This window comes from Dromaius novaehollandiae, chromosome Z, assembly GCF_036370855.1.
Source record: "Dromaius novaehollandiae isolate bDroNov1 chromosome Z, bDroNov1.hap1, whole genome shotgun sequence".
NCBI classification, from domain to species: Eukaryota; Metazoa; Chordata; class Aves; order Casuariiformes; family Dromaiidae; genus Dromaius; species Dromaius novaehollandiae.
In genome coordinates, this window is record NC_088132.1 from 72,710,288 (window position 1) to 72,736,734 (window position 26,447).

The 26,447-nt window shown below is 42.0% G+C and overlaps 1 protein-coding gene across 1 annotated transcript in view; it reads left to right on the forward strand.

Annotated features, from left to right (window-relative positions):
* Positions 1-4,812: 4,812 nt before the first annotated feature.
* Positions 4,813-26,447, forward strand: part of LOC112991932 (collagen and calcium-binding EGF domain-containing protein 1) — a 108,979-nt gene continuing 87,344 nt past the window's right edge. Inside the window, exons 1-2 of the mRNA XM_064502288.1 lie at positions 4,813-4,959; positions 5,075-5,155. Of these exons, the coding sequence (XP_064358358.1) occupies positions 4,865-4,959; positions 5,075-5,155 (176 nt within the window). The 5' untranslated portion in view covers positions 4,813-4,864. The remainder of the gene's footprint in view (positions 4,960-5,074; positions 5,156-26,447) is intronic.

Sequence of the window (26,447 nt, forward strand, 5' to 3'; positions counted from 1 at the left end):
AAGAAGCACATACACACCTCCGAGGCCATTGGTGACTGATAGCTGGGATGCCATGAAAGATTTCGCATTCTTCAGCTCTAATCTCTTATAACAAAAAGGAATTCAAACCTAACCCCAGAGAAAATAAGTCAGCTCTGGTTAGTGTCCTGTCCTGTCCCATATATGCATCAGTATTTGTTTTTGGTGGATTAGAGCTATCGTTTACCTATTTTCTGCTTGGTCAGCACTGCTATTGTTTTAGCTGATATTTTCAAAGGTGTTTATTTTTGCTATTAATCTAAGATGAGCCCTGTAATTATCTGTGAAATGGAGGAAACGGTCTGGGGTAATTCCTTTCAGTAGCTGTGATGCTTCCTAGCGGCAATGCCTGATGATCTCCAGTGCCTGTTTTCTGAGGCATCTTTTTCTATGGCTACATTAAAAAGCAATCACTTTGCATTTCAACTACCTTGATCCAGCATTAACAGATCTTACTAAAAATGCCTCTGTTAGAAAGCAGAAACTTTTTTTGTCCCCTAGTTGGACCAAGGGCCATAATAGTGTTCATGACAATAAGTATCTTTCCTCTTCCTTGGGGTTTTTATTTAATGCCTGTTTTGTGACACATGTATTATGTCAGATTCCAGAAGTGAGATTAGGCTTTGTAGTACTGAGCAAAATAAATAAATTATTTTCACGTTCACAAAGTTTATTATCTTTTCATTATGTAACATAAGATGGCTGAAACAAAGAGAAGAGTACCCACCTTCTCCCAGCTTTTCAGCCTTCCTTCTCCCTGCCTTTTGCTCTTTGCCATCCAAACATCTCTCTCTGCAGCTGCAATCACACCACTAGCTTTTCAGCATCCTTTCCTGCCTCTTTTCTGCTCTGACCTATGCTTTCCTGGCTGTCCTACCGTCCCCTTTCTGGCTGTAATATCTGTTTATATCTGGGCACAGCTGTAAGTTTCCCTAACATTTCTTCAGCGCCTTTCTCTTCCTTGTTTTCCCTCTGCTTCTTCCTCTTTCTTTCTTTCTATCCCTTCTCTTCCTGCTTGACTGATGCCAGAGTCCTGTCTCCACCCATGGATCATCTCTAACAGCTTTTGCTTTCACTGTCTTTACTCTGCCTCTTTCTGCCGTGCTTCACCCAACCTTTACTGACTAGGCAAATCACAAACAGGTTAGGAAGAAATTCCACCTCTGTCTGAAGGGCTAATTATTCAGGAAATAAATTTTTCTCTAGTGTCTGGTTCTGGCTTTTGTCTGCGATGGGACACTGCTCTAGATGCCTCCTGGATTTGAAGTGGTGTGGGAAATTCCCCTATTACGCATGCCAGGGTGAGTACTTAGTGGTTAAGCTCAGAGCGTGGAATAATCCTTGGAACGGCAAGTTTGGAGCTGGACAGATTCAGCTCAGGCATTCACTTTTAAAGGGAACCTAGTTCACAAATGCAAACGTGAGGCCTTCCAAATCAGACAAGAAAACTATCATAGGCCCAAGGTGTTCTTTAAAACTTCTGTTTTCTGTTTGTTTACTTGTTCAGTTCCGCTCTGATGTGAATGCTGAAAGCTGGAGACCTGGTAGAGTTGCCATGAGGACACTTGATGCAAACACAATGCTGTAGTGGGATTAAGACTATTTACAAAGCTGTTTGCTTGTGTTTGAACTGAAGCAGATGGAAAATACTGTTATAAAAGTCTGTTATAAATGGATTAAGAAAATTCACAGTCCATACCTCTGAAGACTCTTGTGAAACATCTAAAAAAAACCCCAAAACACGATGCTCACATTATTTTTAAAGTTGGGGGCAAGAAGTAAGGAGAAACAGTCTTCTCTGTTCAGACTCAACATCAAAATTTCAAACCTCTGTGTGTTCGTACAGTGCATACAGACTAGTACAAAAGGGTCTGACCGAGGCCTCTGAGTAGTAGCACAACATTTTAACTACTCAAGGTCTCGTGAGTAGTTCCATGTATATAAATGACCTCAGCGTGTTCCTAAAGAGTCCAGGTTGCCCTGTGGTCCTCGTACATCCTCCTCGCCCGGTTCTGCGGTGTGCAGAGGCTGTGCCTTCCCGCTGAGGAAATTCTTCTGAAGGAGCCTTTTCTCATGTGAAGGTGATCTAAGTCCTTTTCTGAGATATTCCAGTTACTGGCAAAATCTAGAAAAAAGCCTTGAATTTGTATTGTTAATTTAACAACATCATTATGAATGAAATTATTGTAGGAAACAATGCCTGTTCCTATATAAACAATAAGAGGATAACTGCTGATAATCACATTATTACATTGCATTCCTCATTCTTTTTTTTTGACAGTGCTCCAAATTTTAATACACAGCTTGATCAACTTTATACATGCTTGAGTTGGGCAATTCAAAACTAACATGACCCCGTACAAGGAGAAGCATCCCTCGCACGAGAAATCACTTTCTGCTTATTTACTATACATGAAAACAGTCCCAGATCATTCCTTCCCCAAGGCAATTGGAACATTTCAATGTTTCCTTAACCACTGGCACCCTTCAACACTTTTCAGGAAGTAACCCTTGTTCTCCTAATGGCTCCAGCTGCATGGTCATTAGAGCTGAAATGAAGCTGATGAAGCAAAATGATAAAACCCTCAACTTTAATGTATTCAGTGGTAATAAGGTTATGAGTTGCAAAGTATGGATGTTGTTGCATGGTGCTGCTTAACCTCTCTTTTCTATTATCGATCATACTTAAATTCTTTCATGTATGAAACTTTAAGGCCTGTTTTGGCAAAGAGTTGAGTACGTGATTAGCTTTACCCACAAGTCGCCTTGTTTAAGTTAACAAGACTATTTGTCTGAATTAAATGAAGACCATATGTAAACTGTAGTAATATTTTTAATTAAAAAGATAGTACAGTGTGTAGATAGTACAGTATTATGTGGGTGGCAGGCATTAAAAAAAAGGTGGAGAGCAGAGCTAAGCAATTCAGGTATCGAATCAGATCTGTAATGAATGGCAAAGTTATGGATAATTTTTTTGAAAAACATGCTTATCCCCAGGCTACATAGTAATCTTTTTAAAATCAGACTCCCTCCCAAATCATGACACTTCGTTCTCAATTGGAAATCATCCAAAGGTTTTCAGCTCTGTGCTCCAGCATGATTCAATTTCTTTAAAAAATATTCACCTTTTTGGAGGGAATGGGACCACATTGGGAACATAGTAAATTAAATCCTTAGTTACCTATAGACAGACTTCACAGGGGTTGCAGCAGTGCAAACCTCTCTTCATTTTAGACTTTGTTACTCGATATTTTCCACTTCGGCAGGGAGCGTAAAGAACATTATGTGGAGACAGGTGTCTCGAAGCCACTAGGATGGAAGCGCCCAGGTCCTGCTTTTGTTCTCGGTTATCTCAGAATCGGCAGTGTCTGTGTGAGAGATGGAGAGCTTAACCCTGAGAAACACCCGCAGTTTTCACTGGCTTCGAGCAAGCAAGTCCTGTCTTTGCTTACTCATTATTTCTATAGAGGAAAAGAAGTAACTATGAAGGAATAAACATTTAAATCAATATCTCAATAGTGAAAGGAAAAACAAGTGAGGAAAAAAATCTGTCCTGCTGAGCTCCCTTGCTGGAATAGAACAAATATACAGTGGCACCTAGGGCAGAGAAATGTCTTGAATTTGGCAGTTCACAGTACATACAGCAGACCACAGTGACAGCAGAGGCTCAGTAAGGCAGGGAAAACTTCTGAGATACCCCAAAGTTTTCTGAGTAACAGCCCACCATTAGCCTCCTCCTGAGTGCTGGACAACCTACCAGAAGGGTTAACAGCTTAATCATAGCTAATTTGTTTATGGGGTCCTGCATTTTTTTTTTTTTAACTATTAGGGTCTTCATGTTACAGATTGGGGAAAATGAGGCATTGAGGAGTGAAGTGATTCATTCAAATGCTACCAGTAGCAGAGCCAAAAATAGAAGACAGGTTGCTCAAGTCCTCTTACACCCCTTTATTATTTCTGCAGGGGTTAGTATAAGGGTTACAATCTGTTACTAGCATATTTCTGGGTTTTTTTGGCTGTAAAACTAGGTTATTTATAGGTGAAAGTGCTAGTAAGGCTAAGTCACAGACCCTTAATTCCCCAAAGCGTTTCACGTTTATAGGAGGTTACGTTCTGATCAAAACCAATGCATTGGCTGAACATTTCGCAAAGGCATCGTCTTTTTGCAGGTTTGTTCTCATGCTCCCAGACAGTTTAACCATGAGAACAGGATACGATACAACGAGCCAGACCTGATGCGCTACTTTATCAAAGTCTGTTGTCGTTGATCTCCGTTTTATGAATGGCGGGGAAGCGGCAGCAGTACACAAGGATAAACAACAGTCGCAGCGGAGAGGCTTTGAACTGCTCTGTTCCTTTGGGAAAGAGATTTAAGATAAAGCTGAATCTGGAAAGCATCAGTGATGGTGCACCGAGAGCCGCTTGTCACCCCGACGGCTCAGGACTTCTCCCTTCCCATCGCTTTCTGCCCCGCTCACCCCGGGGTGCCCCCCGGCACCTTTCCCCCGTGGGGCGGGGAGGGGGGCGCGGGTCCTGCCCCGCAACACGCCGCCGGCGCCCCGCACATCTGCCGCCGCCCCGCCACATCTGGATGCGGCGCCCCGGCCGCAGCGCGCCCGCCTTTCCCGGGACGCGTCCCCCCGCTCTGCCCCGTCCCCGCGGCGCGCGCCCAGCCGCCGGGCCACATCTGCCGGCACATCTGGGCGGGCGCGGCCCCTCCCCGCGGGCACATCTGGCGGCGGCGGGGGGCGGCCCCGCGCCGGGCGGGAGGAGCGGCGGCCGGCGCAGCCCCGCCGCCGGCCGGGGCGGGCAGAGCCGGCGCGGCGCGCAGGGGAGAGGCGGCCCGATGGGGCGGCCGGCCCGCAGCCTGGCCCCGCTCCTGCTGCTCCTGGCGCTGGGGCACGCCTGGACCTACCGGGAGGAGCCCCAGGACGGCGACAGGTGGGTCCCCCGCCGCGGCGCCGCCCGGTGCCGCCCCTGCCCTCCCGCCGGTTCCCCCCACCCACCGCCTCCTTTTCCTTTCCTTTTTTTCCCGGTGTGTTTCGCCCTCTCGCAGGGAGGTCTGCTCCGAGAACAAAATCGCCACCACGCGGTACCCCTGCCTGAAGCCCACGGGCGAGCTCACCACCTGCTTCAGGTGAGCGCCGCGGGCGCGGAGGGCTGGCGAGGCGGCGCGGCGCGGCACGCGTGGGCGGCGGCGGGCGGGCGGCACGCGTGTCCGCGGCTCTCGGCGGCGAGGGGGGACACGCGCGATCGCGGCGGGGCTGTGCCATCTCCTGCCCTCTGCCCTGCCCCGCGGAGGGCTGCGGCCGGCTGCCCCGGCGCTGCCTTTGCCGTCGCTCGCGGCGTGCGGCAACGCTGCCGGCATCTCTGGTGGCTTTTGCCCCAGCGAAAGGTTTTAGTAAGCAGGCTGCAAATGTCACCTCGACAAAGGCATTGCTGGAGAGGAGGTGTGTGTTTTCGGGTCGCCTCATTTGAGCTGTCAGTTATTGATACGGTCTCTGAGAGAGGCTTCCTCTGACCTGCATGGATACGTCTGGGAGTGCATGGGGGCTGCAGCCCCGCAGCTGCATCAGTTGCAGTATAATCAGTGAAATCAGCTGGATTCATCCTACCCAGAAGACATTTACTTTTAGGTGGATGAATCATACCCTCAGAATGAGTAACTTCTTCAGCAACCAGCTTGGAGGGAGACTTCAGCATAGGCCTCTCAAACTAAAAGAGTTGAATCCAACCCTGAGTTTTCATTTTTCAGCTGTGTATTTGAGAAATATCATCTGTTTTCAGAAGAATTTTAAAGCTGTTTTAATGGTGACAAATGTCCCGGAACACTTGACAGTAGATGTGCTTTTTGAGAAGTGTACACAGAGAACAAGCACACGCATATGACCTTACTGATGGGCTCTGATTATTCCCATCCCCAAAAGACATGTTTAATCTATGGTAGTCGCTTCTTGGGAGAGGTTACCTTGTGGAAGCAGCTGTGCTCTGTGTGTGTATGCCTGCAAGCATGTGTGGGAAGCCATTGCGTATATCAAAAATGTGAGAAAGCACATTGACGCTCATGAAGAGTGTTACAGAAATTAGCAAATGAGAGACATTTAAAAGCTGGTCCTTTTCTCTCTGTCCCCCCCCCCCCCCCCCCCCCCCCCCACACACACTTCTATCAGTGAAATGTTTCATTTCTGCTTGGCATAAATATTTGAGCACTCTGAAAGCACAGTGCAGCAGCGTGCTGCCTCACTCGCACACCTGGGGCTCCTTCACCCACTCCGGCAGCTGGGTGGCCATGGCCAAATATGCTATGCAGTTCTCAGCAGGGGTAGCATCCTTATGTGCCCTATGAAGGATTACGTGGGGACTAGAGACCTTCCCGGCTTCCCTCACTCCTGCTGCTAAATCCCGCTCTCTCTCCCTTGCCCTGTGAAGGTGGGGCAGGTTTTAGGCAGCTCTGTGGAGTGCAGGAGTGCTCAGCGTGCTTTGGCAGAGTGTAAGGCTTGGAAAGAAGGGGTGCTCTTGGGGGAACCCCCCAGCCCGTCTCTGGTTCAGGAGCAGGGCATGGGGGGCGGACAAGGCTGCTCTGAGAGAAAGCGGAGAGTTACTGAAGGAGAAGGGCAGGAGTGGAAGGAGCTACACAAAAACAGTGCACGTGTGGCCTTCCCGCTAGTTATGTCCTCGCTGCTGCGTGTCCCCAGGTCTGTCCTAGCAAAGTGCTTCTGCTTTGTGTGTAATGGATGAAGACTTTGCAGGCTGCACCGGCTGCTGTGGGTCACTGTGCAAAGAAAGCAAGAATCTGTCCAGCTGCCAAGTCCCCCTCGTACTTTCTTTCATCCTCGCTGAGGTACTGCTGACCTTTGGGCTCTGGTTCTGCTGAGCCTTCCCTCCTCCCCGGCTCTCCCCTCTCCCTGGTCCGAAGCAGCATTAACCATCCCAGGCTGCGAATTAAGGTCTGCAAATCAGGAGATTGCCCTCTAGGTCAGGGCTTTTGAGGTGATGTTTTCAAATTTTGTCTATAACTATGACTGCTAGGACTGCCTTGATGTCAAAAGACAAAATCCATTTCCACGTAATTGCATGTTTTCAAGGACAAGGGAATTGGATAGGGATCCAAGTCAAAGCACACCACGAGAGTTGTGGTGCCTTCGTGAGAGCAGGCAGCTAAGGCTGGGGTGAGGAGCACCACCGGCACGGGGCAGCAGCTCCGTGATGACGGTACGCGGCTCATCAGACTTGACAACTGCTCCTGGAAGCCAGGTGTGCCTCCAGCAGACACGTGAGCGTAACCCCCGCAGGACACATCTGCATTCAAGTTTCAGTGGTATTTCTAGGCTGACGTTGACATGTTCCCTTAGTAACAAGGTGGCAGGAAGCACATGCAATTGTTGGCGAAGCCTGCGGTGTCTCGAGGCAGGTTGTGCTTCATAGGACGCTCAGGTACTTTGGGATCCAGTTTTCGAGTTTGGAATGACAGCAAATGTTTTGAAAACTTCAGATGGAAAGGAAACTCAAAAGGACTGTGGCTTTGGAAAATTTTCACTTTAGATTCCTGAGAAACTTAATTTCAGTATTCTAGTAATTACTCTTACAAAATTTTATTCTCTTATTTTCCTAGCCTGTTTTTCCGCTATTTCATGATGACAATAGTTATACATAATACAGTACTTGAAATACTTGTTAGAGATAGTTTTAAAAGATAGCTAATGTCAGCTGCTATTTAGTATTAGCATACACATCTAATTTATTTTCTAGGCCAAAGTGTCTGTTTGTGTAGAAGGGACAGTTTGACACAAACTTTATATGATGTCATAACATGCCAGGCACAGGGCAATATGCACTGCTACTACTGATATGCTATGCAAATATGCAAATGAAAAAGGAATACATTTGATGTCTGATATCAAAATTCCAAAACAAAATTACTTTTCCAAAACATAAGTTCTTGATTGAAGACAATTTCATCCTTTTTTTCCCGCCTGCCTTTTTTTTTTATGAAAATCAGCATGTTTGCAGAACACTTCAATAAAAATAGCATTTCTTCATAATAAAAAATATTTCTTGAATTTTTTTTTAGCAGATTTACTCATAAATAAAGATGAGCCAAAAGCAGGGCCAAGCCAAAAGTGGGGCCAAGCACTGAGAATATATTGGCATTTTTCCCTGTGGTCATAGCAACCTTGTACATAATTAGACGTATTTTTCCTTTTTGAATGTGTGCAGTCTGGCCCTTGGCTTGGTTTGATTTGTATTTTTTTAGATGTCCTCTGTATTTATTTTCATAAGAGTGCAGAAGAACAGATGCAAAATGAAGTTGGAGCTTGTACAGTATCTTTTCAGCGCAAATCTTATTTACGCTCTTGTACGGAAAAGTGCGTAAAGTATCCTGTACTAACGGCCGCATCATGTAGGTGCGAGGAATGAGTCCTGCAGATTTAAGACTGTAACAGTCTTGTAAGATTTTGAATTCTCTTTGTATGCAAAATTCCAGCTGAAATAGATGAAATCTGGGCAGCATGCAAGAGAGCATGAGGCCCCAATTATGTGTTTCTGCCCTCTCAGCTGTTTGAAACTCATGTTAACCTGCTTAACTCCTTCAAATAGACTTTTAAGCAGTTTGTTGGCATGTTAAATTAGATGAATGTTGCTGAAGTTTTCTTCAGTGCTTCCATGTGTGTTACATGGCCTGTATTTAATATTTTATTTTTGTATGTCTTAGCAGTAAGCCTTTTACATTGCAGACTGGCATTTCATTAATTTTCACTGCAAACACTACAACAGTACGCGGCTCTGTGGCGTGTAGCAAGGTGATACAGAATTGCCTGAACTGTGTCCGTCTGCTCGACGATGACCGTGGGTGTTCCCATGAGAAAAAGCAGTGGCTGGAGTAGGCAACCCCTGGGCTTGTCTGTGTTCCCATCACGGTACGGCAGGGGTTATGTCACTTCCAAGTTCAGGACGCTGAGTCTGTAATGTAATCTGGCATAATTAAGTCAGGAAGCAGCCTAAAATTTAATTATTGCTGTTGCCCACTTTTTTAAAATACTGGCAAAACCCGATCACACAATGAACTGCTATGTATTGGGAGAGATAAATCTTGTATTAAGTTAGAAATCAATGACAGAATGGATATTAATTATAGTAAATACGTTTCTGAATGACAATATACAGACTTAATAGATTAACAATTGCTGGTAGGAAGCTGTTTGTCAGGCACAAGTCATAGGAAGATTCAAGCATGAAGCGGATGGGAAAATGAGAGTGTTTGTGTCCCCACATTATGTAAATCCCTTTGTGCACTAGATAATTAAATATTGTTGTAAGGTGACTTGAAATAAATAGTTTTGCTCCCTTTGAGGAATTTTTGATAAGAATAAAGGCTAAAATAGTAGAACCAGCATGCAGAAAGGGGTGGTGCCCATCATGCTTGACTGATCCTAGCTCTGAATCAGGCAGATGAACATTTGAACCTGGATCTGTTCATCCAGGATGAATACTCTGGCTACTGTCTATGCGGGCAAAAAGGGATTTTTTTCTTCTTTTATTTGACTTAAACTATTAGTCTAATTCCTTCTCAACTTGCAAATGACATTGAGTTGCCTAAACAGAACCTTTTTTTATTCACATGAGGAGAAAAGTTATCCAGCTTTCTCAGTGAGATCATGGTGAGCGCTCTGAAAGTGAAGGGCGCGAGGTCCTCAAGGGACTGATTACAAGTAATTATACGCGTATAACGGCTGGAGCCATTCCTGCTCCTGCCTTCTGCAGGGCCAGCAGGGACCAGCAGATCGCGGGTGGTGTTTGGCAGAACCATCCTTAATTGTGATAAAATCCTTGTAAAGATAAGACCGTTGCATGTGCAAATAAGGGTTGTGTTCTGGGGTTCAAATCTTGGCTCAAAAACTTGATCAGTAACTTTTTGCAGAATTTCTCAAGCAAAAGGTGTTTTGAATAGGGTGAAAATGCTGTTTCAAATGGAGGTTGTCAGCTTCTCCATCTGAAAATCAGCAGCCAGAAGTATTTTAGAGGCCTTCACTACACTTCAGGTTTTTAATTTTGCCATGAAAGTTTACGTTACACTTCATAACAAAAAGACAATTCAAATGCATTTCAGAAGATAATATATGTATACTTATACCCTACTTAATTCTGATGCTAACCAGAGATCACATACCTCCAAAAGGATTTCTTTTTACTCTGTTGAATCCTGATATTGCTGGTGGAGACTATTGTTTTTATAGACTGTATCGTTTTGCACATTCTTAAAAGATAAAAGTAATTGCAAGTTAGAGTGTAGCTGTTTCACAAAGAGCAGCACTTTCACTAATATGCCCTTGGGGACTATACTCAGTTCTTGGTTCCCAGATACTCAAAGAGCATGTTGCAGAGCTTTCCAACTGTGTTTAAAAAAAAAAAAGAAAAAAAGTTATATACAATTTTGGAGCTTTTAGCTGGCATAAGCAAAGATGACACAATGTCATCTCCAGACTTTTCATTTTAGAGATTTCTTTTATTGATGCTGTTGTCTTTCCTGTCCAAAGTTTTGCTGATTGTTTTATTTTTAGTAGAATTGAAAGAATCCTGACTGACATCATAATATAAGATTTGTAAACAAGAAGTTTATCTGATTAGAGCAAAGGAGAACTTAATCTCCAGTTATCTTGCAGAGAAATGTACTGCATGGTGGGGTTTTGCTGAAAATTTAAGAGAGGATAAGGTTTTGTATTCTGTTTTGGTTTTAGAAAAGTAAACATATACAGCAGCTGTAATTTCACAGCTGCCAAGAGGTTTTTTTTATATTTCCACAAACTAAAAATTCTTCCTTTGCACGTAATTTAATGGTGAAGTGCCATGAGCTGCTAAGCCCGTGGATCCCTCAAAGTAGCATCAGCATCTGTAACGCGCCCATGTGTACTGTCAATGCCAATAAAAGGAGGTACGGCAATGTTACTTAGGCATCAGATTGAAAACATGGAGTGTCAGAACTTCGTATACGAAGCTATTTGTCCCATACAGAAGCCCGCAATATATATGCGATATTGGCCCTTTTGAACTCTATATCAAACCATCATCATGAAAACTAGTTGTTGAGCCTCTCTACGATGGGGCATGTACAGGGAAGGTGTGCTGTTTGCAGAATCTCGCTGATACTAATTCTGAATAAACTCACCAGCCCAATGTTTATCGACACATGCAAGATCAAACATAAGCATCCTCCCAGTTCAAAAATTTATATTGTCTGTTTATAGAATTAAAAAACTCTTACTGTAAATTGCCATCAGAGGTAGAATTTTGTATCTATGAATAAATAAAATTTAGCCTTGGTATGTTACTTGTTCACAAAACAGAGTATACTACAATGATGGTAAAACATTTGTCTCTGCTTTCCTATGTATTTTTTCTCACTATTGCTTTGAAAGTAGCACTTGTAGATATCACAGCTCTGAATCCGGTCAGTCCTTAGTTTGATTTGAGTTCCTTTGCTGTGTTTGCCAATGAACCAGATTACTCTGAGTCCCGGAGTTATGATGTGAATACCTTGAGTGCAACACCAAAGCCATACACTTCTTTTCCGCAGGTTTCCATATAACATTCATGTGGCCATGGCTTTCTGGGTCACTTTGCTGCCTTTGATCCTAAGGCTAAGGATCTTGATTCTTACTAAATTTCAGTGAGGCTAGGGATACCTAGCTCAGCTGAGATCATATAGATATAGATATAATATAGATTATTATATAGATTTTAATATAGATTTTAGTGGCTTGAGAATAGCCTCATGCAGCAAAATGCAGTGGTGCCATGGATTTAGTGTGCAGTGTCTTCTCGGTACAGATGATTTGCCCCCAAATGAACCAGAGTAATTAATGAACTTTCAGAACATTGCATAATTGCTGTAAGTAATTATGATCTGAGTTAGAAATTACTACAATTAAAGGATGAGGTCTGGCAAATAGTTGTTCATGTAGTCCGGAAGTTTTTGATGTTCACATCAAAGCAGTTTAGAGAATTTAAAAATTGGCAGCCATGAGCTATATGATAAGTGCCTTCCTCGGTGGTTTGATCGATAACGAAATCCAGGTGCGTTACATTATGTTTTTCATCTACAGACTATAGGGTTAAATATGAACCGACTTTCCAGGGCATTTCGTCTAGTGCAGAGACTCCAGACAAACAAAATAGTAGCCCCAGGGCCTCCCGTGGTTGATAAAAAATATGTAATAAAAATAGGCTGCCAAAGGGAATATGACTTTTGTAATTATACTAAGTATTGTATATGCTCCCTAAGGTCAAGTGCTTTGTCCTTAAAAAAGTGATTGCTGTCCCTCTTGCTAACAGCATGACGTTATTAATGCTTGTATTACTGCTCCGGTTGTGATAGAGAGCCATGGAGCTGGATTGCTTTGTACCGACTGCAGTCAAAATAGACCAGACAGAAAAGCGAGCAATGCAAGGATAAAGATGTGGAGCAACGTGGAAGAAAAAGGAAAGAAGAAGGGCCTAGAACAGGCAGAAGACAGCTAAAGACACAAAAAGAGAAAAATTCTATCTCGCTGGTGTTTTCATCTAAATAGGGCAGGTGATAGAAGGGGGAAATGACTTCCCAAACAATCGTAATTTAAATGTTTCCGGATTTCGTCTATTTAAGTAGAACCCAGACAAACAAAACATCAGCCAAAAACAAATAAACAAACACGCACCAGGGAAGATGCCTGTTCTCCCAGCCAGGCTCCGTGTTAAGCTACAGGAGCTGCTGCATCTGCCGTTGATGGCCTCTTCCCTCCTTCCTTCGCTCAGGTTGGAAAGTCTCTCTTCCCCGCAGTAAAGCAAGGGGGTATGTGAGGGCAGGGAGAACATACTATGGGCAGATTTTTAAACTGCCTGCTCAGTCTTTGCCCAGTTCAGCTTTCCTTCACCCGTGGTGATACTGCAAACTTAAGGAAAAGTAATTTTAGGTGAAATATTTGACCTACACTTGAAAAAATAGGTAAGGCTTGCTAGAAAACCCAGATAATGTGGGTTTGCCCATATGCTGCTGTGAAAGCTGTTGTGCAGTAGGAAAACATGTCGGGGACAGGTTTTCTGAGAGTTTCGCTGTGCCTGCCTGCTTTTCTGTTCACCCAGCAGCCTGGGCTGCCGGGAGTTTGGGGAGCGGTTGCTGTGCGTGTGCAACCAGATCACGCAAAGCAGATGTGCTGGGCTTACTCTGCATGCCCCGAACTGTTGATTTACAGATGTGCAGAGAGACTTTACCTGGTATATGTTGTCTGAGGTTGCACTTACTGTTGTGCAGTGTTGGTAGCTTCGGGCATATGTGATTTTTTTCACTGAGACTGTGCTGGGTGCTCACAACTTTGAGGGCTTTTTTTTGTTTTTGGCTCCAGCTGTGCAGTGTTGGTAGCTTCGGGCATATGTGATTTTTTTCACTGAGACTGTGCTGGGTGCTCACAACTTTGAGGGCTTTTTTTGTTTTTGGCTCCAGCACCATACCCTGAGTCCTGAGGGGACTTTTCTCCAAATATGTGAATCATTGCTGAGTGCTCAATGGTAGCGTCATTTTGGCTAAAGCTGTTGGGGTCAGAGGACTGCACTGAGCTCATTTTGCGTTAAGGCAATGGCAGGGAGAAGGTCGGCTCTGGTGACCTTCACTCATGTTGCTTATGTCTCTTACAGATGGTATACGGGTCACACCAATGTTCCCACCTTTAAAATTCATATTCACTAAGAGTTGGGCCTGCAGTCCATGGAAATGGAGTTGACTTTTAATTTACAGTAAAAACTTCCCCCTGCGTTGCGCTTAGGATTACTTTTCCCTCTGTTGTTCGTTTTCTGTTCCTTGGTTTCGGTTTGCAGACTAATGCTGGCTTGTTTTATAAACTAACAGTAGCAAATGTCATTCTGTTGCTCTACTTTGGCTTTTCTTCTGTGTTGTTCCAATTATAAGCAAAAACAATGGAGAGCAGAATCCATACAGGGCGCACTCAGTTCCTCGTTGGCGTAGGAAAGAAAGCAATTCCTATGAATCTCCTCGAGGGTAGTTCTGTTTAACAATCGAAGGGAAAAACAATTTTACTTGCAGACAGTAATCTCAGAGCTTAGTTGTGTTTGGAAAATCCTTCTTGCTTAAAGAGTGTTTTCCATCAAATTGTGTTGATTTCATTGTTGATTCTGGTTCAAAAAGTGAAGTATGAGTCCATAAAGCATGTAAGTTGCATCCAGTTATTAAAAACACGTACTTTAGTTTTTGGGTTTTTTTTTAGTTCCAACCACATCCATTTTAATTGATGGTTTGTACTGGAGTTTAAATAAGGTGAAATACACATTGACTATATATCCCTGTATTAATATAAGCAGCCATTCAGCAATGAATACACATCAATCAGAATTTTTCCTCCTTCCTTTTCAAATAGGCTGTGAGTTAAAGACAGTGCATACGTGATGTTTTAAGTGGGCAAGAAAGGCAAAATCAAAGTAATATTCTGAATTATTAAAGGGTTGTTCTTGGAGAATGAATAGGCTTATTATAAGGCAAAGGCAAGTTACTTTAGAAAGAGAGCTTGATGTAGTATAGGACAATATTCATGTGGACTAGCAAGTGTATGAAGAACAATAGTCTTTCTATGGAGAAATTGGTGGTGCATAGCTTGCAGTGTGAAACAGCAGTGTTTGTGTCGGCTTTATAGTCTCATTACCCTCCCCTCGAGGGTGAAGGTTGACAACCTAATTCTCCATAACAAGGCACATAAGTCCAAAAAGTTAGATGATGAAGTCTGCAAAATGACTGAAGAAGTACATTATGTATTACAGTAATATTTTATGAATAATGGGAAAAAGCTCACAATTAAAAAATCTGTGAAGGTACCCAAAAAAGCTGAGTATGCTCAGAATTCTTTTCATAAGAAATAGAAAGTGACTTTGTTGGATGCATTATTTCACTGTAAACTTCCTGCTCAGAGCTCAGATGTCTCAGTGGAATGTTAATATCTTTATGATCATATTCAACACATTTCATATATTGTAAATCTGACATCTTGCCTATTCAACAAGATGTTATTATCGTACCCAGTTTTCATTATAGCGTTTATTATCATAGCTACAGCAAAGAAAGCAGTATTGTTTCTTAAATATTGCGCTCTGGAATTCTGATAAAGCCCTTAGTATGGAGCTTATTGCCTCCGAGAGTTGAAATGAGTTATAATTCAAACAAAAATAGCTGAAGGGAGAATTATTTTATCTTTATAATATATAGTATTTCTGGGAAGGGGAAAAACTGGATGAAAATGGGAATGACGGTCTTTGGTAGCTCTTAGTGATGCAGAAGTGGAGAGTGACCGAGACCAAGCGTTAATAGTGCTACTGTTTTGTAAATGCTTGATCCTACTAGGGGATACATGCTTTTAACTGCAGCTTCCTAAGGCAGGAGGAAGGCGCAGTAGCAGCCACGCACATCTGCAGTCTGGTCTGATCTCTGCTGACTGCTTGGAAATTAGTAGCAAGACAGTCCCGAGCGTGGTCAGGCTGTTTGTCTCCACGATGAGCCAGACAGGGTACATGTTGTCTCTGACTGTGACTTCAGTGGTGCCTCCAATGTTGACTTTTCGATGTGCTACATAATATATAGTTTATATGGAAAATAGTGTATAATGCTTAGGCAGATGTAGAAGCGTTGCTGTTTTGATGGATGATATATCTTGATAAAAATGCTTGTTAGTTTTTTTTTTTTTTCTTCTGAAGCAGGTGTACTTCTACTCCTCTAGAGTTTCTACTAGCCAGAGGCCATAAAATGTATATTTGGAGAATAGTTGGTGAAACTACTTTAAATTTCAAAATTGACAGATGTGGAGAGCTATGAAAAATTGAATATTTTTCTCTCTTGGGGATTTTCATGGAAAAATTCGGAAAAATTCTCATTTCAAGCTTTTCTGATTTTATGATAAAGACATTTAAAAATGGAATATAGGTAAAAATCAGATAACATGGTACACAGTTTTCTCCTAACTCGTCCTGCTTGACTTCCAGCTTGTGCAATAGCAAAACAGTTAGACTATATTTAAAGTGTTGCTTCTGAAAGGGTTTCCCTGCCCACGCTCACCTTTTACTTCACCACATTTCCTTCTTCTGGACCAAACCCACTAAATCAGTGGTGGTGGAGGGAAGGAGGGGACATCACACTCCCCAGTTTTTGGACCTATCTTTTAAGAGTCTGCTTTAGCAGTCCAAGCTCTGTAAGCTCTCTATACAGTTAGGGGGGAGAGAGGGAATGAGTTATCTTTTAGGCGAAGTTCACACTTGCTCTTTCCTCTTAGTTGTAAAACGACTTGTAGAGAAAGCAGAATTTCACTGGGATACAACTTTAGTAAAAAGGCTGTCCTCACAAAAGGTTTTCTAAAGAAAGAATGCATGAATATATTTAAAATATGTTTGCAGGACTGGCCTCTTCTTGATTTTTCTTAGAAGCTCACCTGTGGATTGCTTTTTTTTTTTTTTTTTTTTGGTCCCTTGAATGGTCGCTTACGATGCTGTAAGAATGGATTTGCAGAGGTCTGCACTTCCATAGCTGTACTCACTTCATTTGGGCTTAGGCCAAATTGCTTCAGTTTTGGAATTCCCCCATAATTTTTCTTAATGTTCCATGAAAAAAGAGCACAAAGAGTGGTTAAAGCAAACCGAATGCATCTTACCAATGAAGCAAGTTCTCTGCTTGACTTTTCAAGCTGAGTTTGTTGGCCAGAGTCTTGTCTGTGCTGTTTCTTGTCCTCACACTGACCCATATTTGAGTAGCGGTTTTATTAAGCACGCCTGGAAGGGGTCTCTATGGTGCCCTTCCAGATTTACATCAGTGGAGGCACCACAGTGATCCTGGGAGGCAAGATTGTTTAATCGTAGGATGGACTTGAAGGAGCTGAGTTGTGGTTTGAGATCTTGGGCTAAATTTCTGTGCTCCTCAATAAGCCATGTCATGTCGAATTCTGTCTTTCAGTTACCTGCTAATGTTTACTATGGGAAATTGGTGTTGGCTAGTTCCTCACCTATAAAATGGAGGAAAAAATATTTATTGTTGCCTCACGGAAAAAATAAATTGATAACTTACCTTGAAGGTATAGTGTTCCTGTTATAGCATAATGTCCCTGTAAATTAAGTCTTCAAATAACTTGCTAGACTTTGTTTACTTATGGTGATTTACTGTCATTCCAATTCAACAAACTGCTACTGTTTGAGATAAGAAGAAAAAGTGCTTCCTTTTTTAAGTATAGTTTTTCATCTCCACCGAGAGACAAATTAGATTTCTGTGATGTTTTCTTATGCTGCAAAAATATCCAGAGTATTTCCACAGTGGGAATAAGTTAATGGTACATCACTGGAAAATCTCCAAAGAAAATAGCTGTGGGGAATGAAAAAAGAAGCAGAAAACAAGTAGTCAGGAGAAAGAATGGCTAACATGTACACATATATTTATTTACACATCCTCATTTGCAATATGTACTGCTGGGTATTTTTAAGTACCAGGAAAAAGAGACTTCAAACATTTCCATTGACCTTAGAGCCATTACAGTTATAAGCTGTTCCAATGAAAAGAAAATTGTTCCAAGAAATTCTCCTTAAGGACTTGACAAAGACTTAATGCGTGACAAGTATATCTTCAGCATGGAATTAAAGAGGGAATTTTCCTGTATTCACATTCCTCTTAATTGTATATTAGGACTGAAGACCCTGGCTGTATTCCATGTTGTAGAGTTTGGTGCTTTGCTCTGTAGGGCTTCTCTTTTGGAAGAAAGAACCAAAATAAATGTAGCAGTCCTTCCATTAAATGCCATCTTGACCTTGACTCTTGGAAATACAATGGCCCAGAGAATGAAAAATTACCCCAAGTGTTTATTACTGAAATCTAGTCTCAGCTGCGAGAAGATTAGCTGCCTTAAAAGATTCAATATCCTGCCTATTACAATGGGATATATATGGAAAAAGTTGCAAACCAGAGCAAAAGAAATGGAAAAGTCTGTACAGTGTCATACTCATGAGATACATGCGATTGGTATTTGTGGGAAATGCCTGAGAATCATGAGTTTCGGAAGCAGTCCTAATCAAATGCTTCATCCCCGAGTTCCCCTGCTAACTAACTGGGGCTGCTGTGGGTAAGAACTGGAACATCAATCCTCAGTCATCCCAAGCTGCTTCGTAATTATGACTAAGAGAAGCAAAGTCTTCCAAAATGTGGGCCTGGAAGAGCAAGTCAAATGTGAAAATGATTTTGCTGCTGCTGGATCTCAAAAACTGAAAGAAAAGCTACTTCACTTTTTTTTCCTAAGATAACTGCAGCGCCTAAGTCCATTTATATAGAATGAATTAAGTCTGTTCATGAAGAAGGCTTCTTTGGAAGGGCAGGTACCTGATGAGTACACAGAAATAGGAGTTAAATTCTGATAGAAATATTTTTGTCTTTTAAAAATTGCTACATTCTGGACTTTAATTCCAAGTTTTTCCTTATTACTAGATACACAATAAAGATGATTGTCTCTGAAGATGCCTTTATATCTTTTATGTCTTAACTGGAAGGCATTCGCATTTACTTCCTCCCCAAACCTTCAATGATATCTTTGCAAAGCGTAACCATTAGTGTCTTGGAGATAATAATTTCTTTTGGCACTGCTTTTTAGTGAAGTATGAGTTTTACAAGTAAAAGCAACACAATTTTTCATGATTTAGTAGCAGCTGTAAAAATAACAACAGGCGCGCAGAGCATGGCAGCTTATTTGGCTGCTTTACTCAAACTAAATGTGTTATCTCTAAAAGACTTCGAGACCCAAACATCTACTTCTTTTCTTTTTTTTTTTTTTTTTTTTTTTTTGGCATCATTTATAGTAAGCTTTTATTATTTTTGTTTACAAAATCTTTTTTGAAATTTCCTTCTTAAAAAAGTAAATTTTCCTTAATGTACTGTTTGGTTAAATGCTCCTAGGTAGTTCACAGGCTACAGTTGGATGGCTAGTCAGTCCCATTATAAGGCCAATGTTTAGACAAAGGATTAGCTGTACAGCCCTTAATTTTTCCTCTTGCAGCATATAGCTGAAAATCATAACAAAAGAAAATTATTTATAAACTTAGAATCTTAACTGTTAAAGTTAGGAAAGCTCTGGCGATGTCTTAGCTGTCTGTGGGGGCAAAACATGGATTCCCTTAATGGAAGTTTGGATTGTGATATGAGAGCCTATACACATAAAAATGCCAAACAAATTACTGCCTCCGCCAAGACAGCAAGAATACCTCTTGTTTGTTTTCTAGTGCCTGTGAACTAAAAAGCTAGCGAGAGTCAAGATCTGTTTTGCGGCACCAGTGCAAATTGGACGTAGCTCCACTGGCTTTGGTTGAGCTTCCCTAGATTTATGCTGCTTTAAATGAATGGTGAAAATGGGATTTAGCCTCTGGAATTTGGCTTTTGTGAAATGGCTCCCAGTTCCCTTCAGGATGAAGTAATTTGATTTTGTTTTAGAAGGAATGATCTAACTCAGCAGTTGTTGCATATGAACAATTAAGTTCTGTTTTTTTAGCACTTTTTTTGTCTCAACATAGATTTTTAAGCTATTTTTGGTTGTGAGTAATGCAGGATTTAAAAAGATAGCTTGATTCTTGCATAATGCATTTGGATAGTCAATGGTTCTGGGCTGTTTGCAAATAAATAAATAAATAAAATATGTGCGATTTTACAAAATGTTGGAAACCTTCAATGGGCTGGTGTGTCTTCACTGCCAATTGTAAACAGCCCTTTGTATTTATAGCCCTGTGTTTTCAAGATCAGTGTAAATTTAGTCTCAACCCTGTGATGCACCAAGGCACAGATAATCAAAGCGGTTTAGATGCTTAACTGCATTGATTTCAGTGCAAGTTAGATGCCCTTGTATCATCTGAGCATCTGTGCTTAAGTAGAGTGTATGTGGAATAGAGGACTAGAAAGGAGCAGCCAATTCCTATGTGTGATAGCACTTTACACCTTACTGATGTGGGAAAAAAAAAAGATCTACAAATCTCATTTTAGATCAAGGCTGTATGAAATATCTTTGGCAAGCCAGCTAGGATGATCCTTTGGATTCCCTCACCTGAAGCAGGTTCTACAACCCTCAGATTGTTCCCACAGTTCTTCTTTGCATCCTAATTTGCAACTACTTAGAGCTCTTTTGCATTTCTGAACTGCCAAGTTGCCTCAAAATTTTATTTTTTAAATTTATTTGGATATATTTTAACTTTATTAAACGGTGCTGAAAGTAAATACAGAAATGGAAAACATCTCAGTCTTATAGGGAGTGGGAGAATGTGCAAGTCTGTCAAAGCAGGAATTGGGTATGTCCAGAAAGGAGAAGCAGCCAGCAGCATCAGAGCGTGGCAGGATTATGCAGTCCCTTCACAGGTTTTCATATTATATTATGTGACGTGATACAATGAGGCGAGTCCGAGAGAAAATTAAAGAAATGGATGTGATCTTATAGGGAAAGATGCACATCTGATTTCTGATTTTCATCAGAAAAATAACCCTCTTCCACTGAGTTTATTTCAGAGAAGTCTTTTTTATTATATTCCTGTTTACGTGATGATCATGCTGGACGGACCATCTTGGCGCATAAGCTTGGGAGCCCTGCAGAGTGGAGCAGGAGGGTCTCTGTGTGGGCAAACAGATGTTTGGGGTGAGAAGACCCACTGGGGAAGGATTCAGGGAGTCATCACAGAAGTGATGTGGCTCAAAAAGGGGCACCAAGTCAGCTTGAACAAGGCTGCTGGAAAAACTCAGCCAGGAAATGTAGCAGTTAGGAGAAGGCTATGGAAACACCAGGCTTGGAAGATAATTTCCATTTGGGGAACACAGAACTGGAAATGCGAAGATGCAGGGTGAGCCTCCACGAAACCCCCAATCTGAAAAGCATGGTGGCAAGACCGGTTAACTTGAATAAATAAGGGAAAGACTATTTTTTTTGGAAATCTCTGGACTTACTCTTAGAATTTGGAGAGGAACTGAGACAGGGTTTCCCCTGGGGCATCCTGAGCCATGAGGAGGCTGAAATGCCCCTTGTTCAGTTGTTTGAGAAGAACCAAAGGGGTGTGCATCTGCAGAGAGAGAACTATACATTTTCTTTCTGCTTTAGAAATGTCACCTCAGTCTGCCTTTCTCCAATATTTTCCTAGAGGAATATATGTAATCTTTGGAATGTTTGTGCTTTTCTAACACTTTTGCATGGTGGATCATCACCTGTGATACTTAAATATTTGGGAATGAGAGAAAATAAATAGTGGTCAAAACTTGGCAGGAGTTGATCCCCGACTGAGATTACCTAAACCTTTTGCTGCTCCATGTATCTGTTAAAGAGGCAGCTTGTGGTGGGTGAGGTAAATTTATCTGCCCCAGTGGGATTTTGGGGGTAATTTTCTCTATCAGAAGATGATGCTGGAAGTTAGAGGGTCATCAGCTGGGAAGGACAGAGGAGGAAAAGTTTGATTTCATGAGTTTAACCATGGGAAGACCTGGAACTATAAATGATATATCACTCTTGAAAGGCAAGTGTGGTGGTGCAGGGCATCCTGTGAAGTATATTCAGTAGTGGTGGGAAAATATTCATGTTACTGTGCAAAACCCTAATGAGACCTTGCCTGTGCAATTCTGGTCATTAACTTTCAAGGATGAGAAATGAGACCTAGGACAGCTGCAGAGGAAGGGGAGAGGGAAGTGGTCTATAGCCAGAAAGAAGCAATGTCGCTCTTGGAAAGGGGTAAGCCAGGCATGGTTTAACAGTTGTATAGCTATTTGAGTGATGTTAAGTCTGAACTAATGCACTTTAAGACACAGGGCTTATCAGGTGAAGTCATAATGCCCCATTCACATGGCAATATGGCTTCTGGATTTGGAATGGTTTGCACTGGGTAGACTGGGCATGCTCAGGTGAGGGCTTGCATGCACCTATATTCAAGCATCTGACTTGGAGAACTTCACTCTGCTGCAAAGCTCAGATTCTTGCAATAGCTTGCAGAACTGTGCACAGAGTCATCTTCTTTCTTACGTGTGTTATTTAACCAATTGTCTGGTTAGCTGAGTTGAGCCGCTGTAGTCCCAGCTTGTGTGGGAAGTGCTAGTGTTGCCCTCACCTCTAAAAAACCAGCTGTCCCCACTCTGTAGCTTTGCTTACTCCAGCCTAGAGGCTTTTGGGGTCAGCACGAGCAGGCTGTTAAGGACACCAGCTCTGCGCTTTGTGCTAGTGCCTGTGGCTTTACCACTGAATTCCTCTGCAGACTTGAAATCATCAGTCTCACAAATCATGGCCTAATGCCTCAATATCAAGTCCTCCTTCCTCCCTGGCCGTTTGGTTGGAATTTTAGTTTTGTTATTGAAAGCGGTGAACGTGGGAAATCTTATCTCTTGTCTGAAGGACTTCCATAGCTGTGCTTAACATCCTGCGATGGTTCTGTCTCTTTATGAATCTGCTCTTGTCATTGTTAACGTAGAACAAATATCCCTGGAAACAAACAAAACAAGGAAATATAGAAAATATTTGTTATAAAACAGAATTGTATTTAAATTGAAGATCTTCCCAAGGAGCTTATTAATACACACTCAGAACAGAACATGTTTTGTCTAGCCCTGAGCAAAGCTGACTTTTATTTCTGAATCCTAGAAGGGTAATATGTTTTTTTAAATTTCAGAGTCTCTGTCATGGACCTAAATCGCGTTAAGTCTTTTGTATGGAATGATTTAAAAGCTAAACTACAGTTAGAGCCTTAATGTCATCGATGTGCAGGAATTCTTGAAAAATTATGTTTTTTAATAAGTTAACATAATTTTATTGTAGTGATTTTTGAGGGTGGAGAAAAGTGTTTGAGTATGTTCTTCTCAGTACCTAATCCGCAGATCTATGCATTTGTCATATAGAAGCAGGTTAGTATCATGGGGGATATGATTTGGAGGAATAGCCTATGGTATTGCTCAAAGAACGGAACCTTGCTCTTTGTTAAGTTGTTAAAACTTAGTTTTGGGACTAGGTGACTCAGGTCATATGTAAGAAAAGAGCCTTTTATCTGTGCGCTGCCTGCTCAAATCCAATCCAGAGGTTGCTGTATACATGATGGGGTACTTTGGCTTTGTTTTCTTGCGCTAGGAGAACGCAGAGTTGGGTTGTCTTGCTCTGTGAGTTTAGGTGACTTTCACAGATGCTCATTACCGAATAGTAACAGGGCAAAGAGTTGACCTGGAGGTTGGCTCTCCAGTGACCCTTAAAGTTGGAATAACTGAGAAAGCAGCAGTTATTCCAATAAAAGTTTCGAATGAGTTGAAGGTTGAGGAAAGGGAGATTGTTGCTTATAGGAAGAACTGAACTGATGCCAGCAGAAAGCTGATACAGGAGCGACGTGAGCGATGTTATCTCCCAAACAGACGTGACTGTGTTCCAGAGGCTGCAAGGTCAGGCCCTGGGTTTGCTTAAGGGCACATGAAGACAAAACACATCCTTTCTATACTACTGTAAACAGGAATCCTAAACAGGATAATTAGCATTATGAGAATGAGCTCTCTGCTTCAGGGAACCTCTCCATGTATTTCTCAGCCAAGAAGAACAGAAGCGTCTTTGAAAAAATACTTTGCAGAAAGTTAGAAATCACTTGGTGACCAGGGAGAAAGGCTAAGGCTGTTGCTTCTGCTGTGTGTAGAAATTGCTTAATCTTGATGATTTTTATCATGAGTAGGATCTTACTATGGAATGAGGAACTAGATATATGGGATGAAGTCAAGGCAAATGAGTCCCAGCCATGCACTTAATTTCCAGCCTAACTTTTAGAACTGTTTTCTCCTGACCTTCTGTATTTAAGGGCTATTACCACAAATACCAGAGGGTTTGGGTCAGATTCTGCTGGGGGGGGGGGGGGGGGGGTTATTATTTTTTAGCTCACTGGGGCTTGAATGAAGGACAACTCAATCATGACTCACGGTGGCAGATGGTCCCCAAAGGCATTCTGATTGCTGGATGGAAAGAAGCCCAAGCTTGCCAAATATTTGAGATTTACTGACACATTTAGTGCTAGATATGGTCACTAGCAGCTCCTTAGAGGCAGTTACTGCAGGAGTTGGTGACTAACTGTGAGGAGGGCTCAGGGGTACGGGACGATAATTTCAGAGTAATACAGTCACATGGAGACTTAGTCTAGGCATGTGTCACATGGTGACGGTTGTGTAATTTTACACATAGAATATAAAAAGTACAAGTCACCAGTGCCAATAACTTTTTCAAATCCTGACGGAATTGTAAAGTGAGATGTAATATTCTGTGTCATTTAAGCAATCCAACAAGATTAAAGTCAGAAGGTACCATTTTGGTAAAATGAACTAGGTGAAACATTCTATGGAAAGAGAGACTCATGGATTCATGTGTGTTTGTGTTTGCATGTTTATTTTTCCAGAAAATTAGGGTGCTGACATGATGAAGTTCCTTGTTGTGAGTCAATGTATTCCAAACTGCAATTTCAACCTAAATCAAATCCCTTACCTAAACCCTTTGTATTAAAGGCCTGATCTTCAAAAGTGCTAGCCTGTAGCTCATGGGGCCATGAGCCAGCAGCAGCTGATGTGCTCAGTGCCACCGAGGAGCCAGGACATCCTTTGAGATGGATCAGGTGGCTGGGAACATTTTCCACAGTTGTAGCTTATCTGATCCTCCTACCAAAAGCAGGTTCAGTTTTACTCTTTTTGCATTCTGTTCCCCAACATGAAGAGGAATATGAATATGTATTTTGCTGTGGCATCCACCAAAGAAAAATAAAAATAAGCCAAATCCTATATTATGGCTACAATTACTTATTGTGGGTTAAGAGCAGTTACTGTGTCCAGTTCAGGATTTGAAAACAGAGTTCCAGTCTTAAAGCCAATAATTGTATCTCATGCTGTTATTTTGGCAATGATGTCCAGAGGGGGTCTAATTTAGTAAAAAATGGGTGGAGACCTCAAGAAACATTAACTTTCTTGGAAAAGTCTGAAATGACCAAGTATTATGGGAAAGAATAGAAGAACACGAATTATCTCTAATCTCCTGAGATGTGTCACAAGTAAGGTTCTCTCAGGCAATATACGATCTCTCTCATCTGTCAGTTGAGATGAAAATCCAAATGTAAAATTCGCACTGGGAAGCATTTTATAGAAGCTGACAATTCCTAATATGCATAATTTATACATGGATTACAGTGAAATGTGAAACCGTATTTTAAGCTGTGACAGCTGTAAGCTTGCTGTAACCTTAAAGAAAAGACAGAGCGAGGAGAGAGCTGTAACGTTAGTGGGTTTTAGGATCTCAGTTCCACTTGTTTTGAATGCGATCTCAATGCACACTTTGGAATGGAATCGGCATAGAAAATTCTGGGCTCTATGCAGAAATTAGATGCATTTTCTCAAATCTTCAAGCAATGCAGGATCAGGGGGAGAAGGGGAAAGGAATCTCCCTATTGCTAACGTCTTCTCATTGCCAAATGGCTGGCAATGAAAATTACTCGTTCCAAAGGCCTGTCTTCCCTCTCTGTGGCTTAGCATGTCCCTCATGAAGCGCTAGCTGGCTGTCCCGAGACCTGCTGCTGACGCACGTGTCTTGCTTTATGCAGAGGGGTGTGTGTGCTGCATGAGTGTGGGCCGTGCAAACGTTCAGTTATACAGCTCAGTACTGGTATTGGTTTCTTCTACATTATCGGAAGAAACTTCTTTTTGCTGGCTTATTTTTTGACTGACATGTTTAGTTAACCTTGACAACATTTATCAACCCAGTAGTAAGATTAAGGATCATGCACTGAAATGCCTGGGAAGGTTTTTGGTGTTTTTTTCATGATAAGTACATTTTGAGGCCAATGTCCTTGGTCTTAGAGTATATCAAGATAACAAGTTAGTAAAGGGCTACTTTCTAGTATTAAAGTAGGCTTAAGACCTGGAATGAACAAAAACCTGTCAAATCCAGTCTCCGCTGTGCCACTACCAGGTTTACTGTTAGAAGGAGAACATTTGCCGAGTGCCACCAGTTGGCAAATTAAGATGCATGCTCCACGGGGAGTATTTTTCTCATGTGAGGGAGGTGCTGTAAATCTCATCAGAGTAAGACTGTGAACACAGTGACCTGCTGTCTGAGGAAAACTGTTCTGAACCTCCTTACACGTAACTTCTACTCTGGAGGAAGTGCAGGACCTGCTCTTCATCCCCAGCACCTTTTTTCCTTGTATTCGCAAGACACACATCAGCTCCAAAGAGGTGGAGGCAGGCACATGGGCTGGGACCAGGTGCAGGAGCTGAATCCTGCTACTATCCGTCTTGCATCAGCTGGCATTGAAACTTACTGGGTGCAAAAGATATGGGTAGGAAGTTATGCTAAGTGCCCACAAAGCCTTAATAGTCATTTGTTTTGAGGAACAAAGTGGAAGAGTGATATTTACTGTGGGAT